This window comes from Rhincodon typus, chromosome 47, assembly GCF_021869965.1.
Source record: "Rhincodon typus isolate 14 chromosome 47, sRhiTyp1.1, whole genome shotgun sequence".
NCBI classification, from domain to species: domain Eukaryota; kingdom Metazoa; phylum Chordata; class Chondrichthyes; order Orectolobiformes; family Rhincodontidae; genus Rhincodon; species Rhincodon typus.
This window is the reverse complement of record NC_063378.1, coordinates 8,447,448-8,456,402: the sequence shown is the minus strand read 5'-3', so window position 1 is coordinate 8,456,402 and position 8,955 is coordinate 8,447,448. Positions and strand designations below refer to the sequence as shown.

The following is an 8,955-nucleotide window of genomic DNA, read 5'->3' as shown; positions in this document are numbered from 1 at the left end:
CAGAAGTTGCTGGAAAAGCTCAGCAGGTCTGGCAGCATCTGTGAAGGGAGAAAATGGAGTTAATGTTTCGGGTCCGGTGACCCTTCCTGACAACCTGATCAACTCACATTATGACCAGAATGCAAATATAATAGGCAATGAGGAAAGCATATCACCACACTGCAATGTTTGTAGTTTAATATATATCCAAAGGAATATACAACTGAGTTAATATGTTATTTGCAATCAGTTTTGGCAGACAACATTCGACATAGAAGGTAGTTATTTTATAGGATAGCACTAATGTTTTCCAAAATATAATATATTAATAATGACATTAACAGAGCTCAGCAGAGCCACGAGGCACAAAATGTCAATGAGTAAGATTCAAGTGAATTTGAGGAGCAGCAAGAGGGTGACAGGAATGTGAGATTCATTGCCTGAAATCATCATAAACGGACAAACCAGCGCCACAATTTAAAATAAAAATCTCTTGGATAGTCATTTGGAATGCTGTAACATACCAAACTGTGGACTGAATGAAGTGGGATCAGATTAGATAGCTGGTTATCAAGAGGCATATACATGATAAACAGAATGACCTCCTTCCATAGTATAAATTTATATCATTTGCATGATCCTTCAAAAAGAAATAGTTGCATTCGATGTGCTGGTGAGACCACATCTGGAGTGCTGTGGGCAGTTTTGGCTCCCTTAATTAACGAAAGCTACTATTTCATTGGAGACAATTCAGAGAAGGTTCACTGGGATGATCCCCATTACAGAGGGATTGTTTTATGAGCAAAGATTAAACAGGTTGGGACTCTACTCACTGGAGTTTAGAAGAATGAGAGGTGATTTCATCGAAACATATGTGATCCCTAAGGGGCTTGACAGGGTCAATGCTGAGAGGATGTGTCCCCTCATGGGAGAGTCTAGGACCAGAGGGCACAGTCTCAGAATAAAGGGGAGTCAATTTAAGACTGAGATGAGGAGGAATTTCTTCTCTCAGATGGTTGTGAGTCTCTGGAACTCCTTGCAACAGAGAGCTGTGGGAGCAGAGTCCTTGAGTATATTTAGGGCTGAGATAGATCAACAGGGGAATCAAGAGTCATGGGGAAAAGGCAGGAAAGTGGATCAGCCATGATCCTGTTGAATGGCAGAGCAGGATCAAGGCGCCGAATGGTCTACTCCTGTCTTATGGTCATTCCTGCTGCTGGTATTACCATGCTTTTCAATCTGGGATGTGGTTACAGAATCTGTTGGCTGACCTCGTGATCTTAGGGTCTCAGATGTGCGTGGGCTTCTGTGTAAATTTGCAACTTTCGTGGTGTGGTGGTAGTGTCTCTATCTGTGAGCCAGAAGGCCTGCGTTCAAGTTCCACCTGCTCCAGAGGCATGTCATAACATCTCTAACAGGTTCTTTAAAAAAAGTACAGACAGTCATGATAATGTTATCACCATCAATGATAGGGTTGACCACTGAGTGATCAAAACGCACACATTAATGTGACTACCTACCTGTAAACTAAATTTTAAACATCACATCAGTCCGTAATGAATGGAATAAATCTATTTGTGTTTGAGAACACTATAGACAGTGTCTTCTGAATCAACATTATCTTCACGGCAATATTTCTTCGGCGTTCTTACATTCTGCTGTTGTATATTCACGGATGTGTACACAATTTCACTGGGGCACTATTGAAAAATAACACATTTTACCATGGTGAAAACTTTTATCAATGCACATTACTCTGTCTTTCAAATACAGGCTTCGCTCAGCAAAATATAGATATTTCAACACAAGACAAGAGAGTACTCAATGAACAACAAGACCCTTGGAAGCTCAGAGGAGCAGAGGGATCTTGGAGTACTTCTCCATAGACCCCTGAAGGTGGCAGGACCGGTTAAGAAGTGGTTAATAAGACTTACAGCAATGGCCACAGGGACAGGGAGGTTATGTTGGAGGTGTACAGGACCTTTGTGAGGCCACAGCTAGACTCGTACAATGTGGAGCTGGAGGAACATGGCAGGCCGGGCAGCATCAGAGGATCAGGAGAGTCAACGTTTCAGGCCTGGACCCTTCATCAGGACTGGAGTACCTTATGCAGTTTTGATCTCCACACTACAGGAAGGATGTGATTGCAGTGGAGGGGGTGGGTGGAGAGGCAGATATACCAGGATGTTGCCCCAGGAAGGAGCAGTTTAGCGATGAAGAGAGACTGGATAAGCTCAGGTTGTTTTCTTTGGAGCAGGGAAAGCTGAGGGGGGACCTGATAGAAGGGAATAAGATTAGGAGGAGCATGGACAGCATGGGTAGGAAGCAGCTGTTCCTCTTAGTCAAAGGGTCAACAACAAGGGGAGCATCATTTGAAAGTGAAGGTCGAGAGGTTTAGAGGGGATTTGAGGAACCTATGGTTCCCCCAAAGGGTCTGGGATGCACTGCTGGGAGGGTGGTTGAGGTGGGAAATCTCATAACCTTTTACAAAGCACTTGGGAATGTCAAAACATTCAATGCTATGGGCCAAGGGCAGCAAATTAGGACTAGCGTAGATTTAGTGTATTTTAACAGTACAGACGCGATGGGCCAAAGGACCTCCGCTATAGCGTGTGGTTCCATGACATCTGTGAATAAGACCAATCGGATATCTTGTTTGACAAGCGATGCCTTAAGCAGTATTCTGCAAAGTTAGAACAAATGGTCTTTCATCCATAACCAACGACTGTCCCTGAACAGACATTTCTGAAGAAGGGTCTAGGCCCAAAACGTCAGCTTTCCTGCTCCTCTGATGCCACTTGGCCTGCTGTGTTCATCCAGCTCTGCACCTTGTTATCCCTGAACAGACACTGGTGTCTCATGGTCACATCCCGACTGTAGGAAGGGCTCATACAGACGATACCTGAGCACCAACTCAGTAACAACCAGGTAATTTGTTATTGCATGCAATAGAGGACCAGGAATTGACCAGGGAAAAGGAGACAGCAAGCCCACACCAAACAAAAGTTCTGTTTTGCATGCAGTGTAGGCAAATCATACTGTACAAAGTGAGTTAGGGTAGTAAAACAGAGCGAAGGATACAATGTTACGGTTGCAGAGAAGTGCAAAAAGAGAGAGATTAACATTAGATTTAAAATTTGAGAGGTCTATTCAATAGTCTAATAACAGTGGGGAATAAACTGTTCTTGAATCCATTGATATGTGTGTTTAAGCTTTTCTGCCTGACTGAAGAGGTTGGAAGAGATTGTAACTGGAGTGGGAGGGTTCTTTGATGATGTTGGCTGTCTTCCCGAGGAATTGGGAAGTGTAGATGGAGTCAATGGATGGAAGGTTGACCTGCTTGATGGTCTGGATAGCACTCACAACTCTTTGTAGTTTCTTATAGCCCTGGACAAAGCAGATAGACTGCTTTCTACGGTGCATCCATAAAAAAATTGGTAAGTGTCTTTTTGGACACACTGAATCTCCTTAGCCTCCTTTACTGGGCATCAGTTCAACACCAGAAATTGTCACCTTCCTAAGGTACAATATCACCCAAAATTTAGACTGAAAAGCCAGACTTTAATATCATACACAAGGCCTGAGCAGGACTCAATTGTATGAGCATATCGTTGGACTTATAGAGGGATGACCATACTTACAAAGGAGATCCCATCTTACAGTTTATTTTAAGGTTCCAAGGTTTTGTTTGTACTTATGAACGGATCTTTTATGCTGTACTGTATTGTGCTCTGACTTGCTTACAATTTGACTTAATACCGTACAAAGGAATGGAACCCATTCATCACCCAGGGGATCGTCTGTAGATATTTTCAACCTGTTCGGAGATGTTATTACCCACATCTAGAGATGGGACTTTGCCCCAGTCCACTTGGCCCACAGGTAGGTACACAACAAGATACCTCCCCAAGGACGCGTAATGTAAAATGGGGGAGTACACCAACTCTGAACTGGGTTTGACCAGCATCTGAGCAATCTCAATATCTGTGGGTCATCATGAAAACTTAGCCAGAAAATCTAATCTTCACCCTTGTCTTCCTCAATGTTGCTCATTCAGATTCTCCTTTTATTGCTATGAACCAATGGTACACCACCTGATTGATTTAATCGTCACACACACTGTGACTGAACTCCATCATATTGCGCTGGCATATCAAAAAAAGATTTTTGCAGTCCATACCTCATCCAGATCCGTCCTCGTTGAGTTCCTCCCAGCAACTAAACCACAGGGAAAAGAATACCAAAGGGCATGGTTAGTCATTGTCTGAATATAATTCGATGTTGACTCAAACACACTGTCTATTCTTGAAGCGAACTAGATTCCATGGTCTGCCCTCCCAATGCAACTATTCATCCACATGTCTAAGGCATATAATCACATCCAACTGCATCTCAATGGATTATAAATAATTAATTTTCCACGGATAATTTCAAACATACTTACCGACCAATCTACTCTAGGCTAGTTAAACAAGCCTTGTCACCATTAACTATCTATCTAAAAACATCTGTGATTGTCCATCAATCCATCCATCTATCTGTCCATCCACCCACCCATCCAAAAAAATTTGTGACTATCTGTTCCTTCCTTTGCTGCAGTTAAATGTGCTGCTAGAAAGAGCTCTCTCCCGCTGAGCATTGCAACATTTTAAGAATTGAGACTATTCAGACTGTGCTATATTTGACTATTCCAAAACACCAGCAAACTTTCTTTTAACCAACACCTGAATCATAGACACTCTTAATAAACTGGTAAAAAAAATCATCTATATACACACACACATATACATATACCTCAAGTACTGTGTTCCACCATTTTTTCCTTCTTTATTCATTAACAGGAGGAGACATCGCTGGCCAGGCAGGCAGCATTTATCACCCATCTATATTTGCCCAGAGTGCAGTTAAGAGTCAACCGCATTGCTGTGGGTCTGGAGCCACATGTAGGCCAGACCAGGTAAGGATGGCAGTTTCCTTCCCTAAAGGACATGAGTGAACCAGATGGGTTTTTCCCAACAATTGGCAATGGATTCATGGTCAGCATTAGATTCTTAATTCCAGATTTTTTTTTAATTGAGTTCAAATTCCACCATCTGCCGTGGTGGGATTCAAACCCATGTGCCCAGAGTGTTATCCAGGTCTCTGGATTAACAGTCCAGTGATAGTACCAATAGGCCATGGCCTCCCCTGGCAATATCTGTATAACCTCAATATCTGTGTATCCCCTAGTGTGAAATCTCGACTACTTTTCATAGAATCCCCACACTGCAGAAGCAGGCCATTCAGCCCATCATGTCCATACCGACCCTCCATTGAGCATCCCACCTAGACCCACCCCCTACCCTATCCCTGCATTTCCCACCCTGGACACTATGGGTAATTTAACATGGCCAATCCACCTAACCTGCACACCTTTGGACTGTGGGGGGAAACCAGAGCACCCAGAGGAAACCCACACAGACACAGGGAGAATGTGCAAATTCCACACAGACAGTCGCCCGTGGGTGGGATCGAACCCAGGGCCCTGGCGCTGTGAGGCAGCAGTGTTAACCACTGAGGTGCCCCATGTGTTTTTTTGTGTTTTTTTTAAAACATTTATTTTAGGAGGTGTGTTGATGTTTTCATGTGGATATTTTTGAGTGATTTTGACATTTTGAAGCTTTGCTTGGCTCAGGGTTTACTGTGATTATGCGAGCTTTTTGATTATCTGGAATATTTGAAGACCTGCACAGTCTTTTTCCTATAGGTGCCGGTTAATAAAGTTTGCTTATCAGTTACATTCAGTTCTCCACAGCAATAAGTCTAGGCTTGTTGCAAGGCTTGACAGTAGGTAACTCAGTATTGTTGGGTGGTTCATGGACAGGGTTTCAAAGGTGACAGGCAGTGAGACGAGAACACAGAGTGTGTGTGTGTGTGTGTGTGTGTGTGTGTGTGTGTGTGGGACAATGACATCAAGTTAGGCAGGGCTATTGTTCGCTCTGATGCTAAAGTCAACTGAACTGCGAGGTTTCTGTATAACTGGGGGCTCAGGGAAGTCCCAGACCAATTGGTTAACTCTGTGTAGTGAGGGCTTTGTGATAGCTGAGCAACTGTGAAAATCTTGAAAGAAATCTGCACACGGTATGAAATACATGGGGCTCACGGAAGTTGTAGAGTAATTGTAGAGATTTCTTTGTAGCTGGGGCTTGGGAAAGTCTTGGAGGTTTCAAAAGATTACCCATATTTTCCTCATGTTAAATTTGGGATGTTAGAAGGTAAGTCTTATCTATATTTGCATGGTCCATTTACAGTCCTAGAGATGTACAGCATGGAAGCAGACCCTTTGGTCTGACCCATCCAAGCTGGCCAAATATCCTAAATTAATCTAGTCTCATTTGCCAGCATTTGCCGTCTAAACCCTTCCTATTCATATACCCATCCAGATGCCTTTTAAATGTTGTAATTGTATTCACCTCCCCCATTTTCTCTGGCAGTTCGTTCCATACACGCACCACACCCTGCATGAAAATTTTGCCCCTCAAGTCCCTTTTCAATCCTTCCGCTCTCACCTTAAACCTATGCTCTCTAGTTCTGAACTCCCCTACTTTGGAGAAAAGACCTTGGCTATTCAACCTGTCCATGCCCCTCATGATTTTGTAAACCTCTATAAAAAAGTCCCTCCAGCCTCTGTCATTAAGCTTTAAGCATGTTTACATTTGGAGCCCCTAATTCTAGCTTGGCCTGCAAGGGGAAACATCATCTCTACATTCACCTTGTCAAGCCCCTTTCGCATCTTATATACCTCCATTAGATCTCCTCTTATTCTTCTCAACTCCGGAGAGTATAAATCTAAACTGCTCAATCTCTCTTCATAAGATAATCCTTCATCTCTGAAACAATCTATGAGCCTCCTCTATATCCAATATAACTGCAGTGGACCAAAATTGTACACAATACTCCAGGTTCGGTCTCACTAATGATGGAGCTATACTGCCTCAGAAGAGAGACTCTAAATCTAAAATACAAATATATATGAACACACACTGTGGAAAATAAACTCTGCTGTACACTGCAGTGGATATACAATATAGTTTAGATGCACATTGGGAAGAGCATGCATTTCAGGTAGAGCATTGAGTACAGGAGTTGGGATGTCATGTTACAAGACACTGGCAAGACCACAGTTGGAGTACTGTGTAGAATTCTGGTCACCACTGCTCTAGGAAAGATGTTATTAAACTGGAAACAGTGCAAAAAAAGATTTACGGGACTGGAAGGCTTGAGTTATAAAGGAGAGGCTGGGACTTTTTTCCCTGGAGCGTCGGAGGCTGAGGGGTGACCGTAGAGAGGTTTACAAAATCATGAGGGGCATGGATAGGGTCATTAGCCAAGGTCTTTACCCCAGGGTAGGGGAGTCTAAAACTACAGCACATGGTTTAAGGTGAGAGGGGTAAGATTTAAGAGGGGCCCGGAGAGCAACTCTATCACGCAGAGGGTGGTGCGTATGTGCAATGAGATGTTAGAGGAAGTGGTAGATGCGGGTATAGCTACAACATTTAAAAGACATTTGGACAGGTACAATAATAGGAAAGGTTTGCTCCAGCCTCTCTGCTCCTATGATGCTGCTTGGCCTGCTGTGTTCATCCAGCCCTGCACCTTGTTGTCTTTAATAGGAAAGGTTTACAGGGATATGGGCCAAGCAGGCAAATGGGACTAGTCAAGTTTGGGATACTTGGTTAGCATGGACAAGTTGGGCCAAAGGGTCTGTTTTCATGCTGTATGACTAAATCAGCAACAGATTTGAATGGAATACTTATTCCCCTCACTATGAACATACTCCATTTGGGTTCTTTGATAGTTGGAGCAGGGAAAACTACAAAAATTGCCTGATGCGACTGGAGGTCACAGTTCATATTTAAAACTCAACTCACCTTGATAGTGATGGCTCATCCAGTTAGCCGCCTCGTATGCTAATAACAGCAGGCCAAGCAACAACAGCAGACAGATCACCGCAAGGATGACGAATGTTCTGAATATTACTGGTGTAGAATCTGTGAGAAGATATACATTTCCAACAGGTAAAAGGAAGTCCATTATCGAATGTATGAGAAATATGAATTTTACTATCCTGTATCCAATGTCACATCCACGCCAAACAAAAAATGCAGTGATGTTATGGAGTTTTTTTTTATTCACTCCCTGGATGAGGGCATTGCTGCCTAGGCCAGCATTTATTGTCCATCCCTAATTGCCCAGAGGGCAGTTAAGAGTCAACCACATTGCTGTAGGTCTGGAGTCACATGTAGGCCCAGACCAGGTAAGGGTGGCAGTTTCCTTCCCTAAAGGACATGAGTGAACCAGATGGGTTTTTCCAACAATCGACAATGGGTTCATGGTCACCATTAGACTTTTAATTCCAGATTCTTTATTGAATTCGAACTCCATCACCTGCCGTGGTGGGATTATGAACCTGGTTCCCCAGAACATCAGCTGAGCTTCCAGACTAATAACCAAGTGATGATATTATTAGGCCATTGCTTCTCCCAGTCATAAAGTCACAGAGACATACAGAGTGGAAACAGACCTATCGGTCCAACCAATCAATATCAACCAGATCCCCAAACTAAACTAGTTCCACCTGCCTGCTCCTAAGCCATATCCTTCCGAATTTTTCCTATTCATGTACTTATCTAAATGTCTTTTAAACGTTGTAACTGTGCCCACATCCACCACTTCCTCCGGAAGTTCATTCCACACATAAACCACTCTTGTGTAAAAAAGTTGCCCCTTACATCTTTTTTAAAATATGTCCCCCTCACATTAAAAATGTGCCGTCTAGTCTTGAAATCCCCCATCCTACGGAAAAGACACCCACCATTCACCTTGTCTATGACCCTCATGATTTTATGTAAGGTCACTTCTCAACCTCCTACGTTCCAGGGAAACAGGTGCCATTTGAAAGGGCACACACACACACACACACACACACACACACAC

General features: G+C 43.2%; 1 protein-coding gene across 1 annotated transcript in view; it reads right to left on the bottom strand.

The window, feature by feature from the left end:
* Positions 1–162: 162 nt before the first annotated feature.
* The window catches only part of LOC109913589 (T-cell immunoreceptor with Ig and ITIM domains-like), an 18,650-nt gene continuing 9,857 nt past the window's right edge, over positions 163–8,955 (bottom strand). Inside the window, exons 3-5 of the mRNA XM_048620594.1 lie at positions 7,890–8,009; positions 4,160–4,197; positions 163–1,679 (exon numbers count right to left, since the gene is read on the bottom strand). Of these exons, the coding sequence (XP_048476551.1) occupies positions 1,551–1,679; positions 4,160–4,197; positions 7,890–8,009 (287 nt within the window). The 3' untranslated portion in view covers positions 163–1,550. The remainder of the gene's footprint in view (positions 1,680–4,159; positions 4,198–7,889; positions 8,010–8,955) is intronic.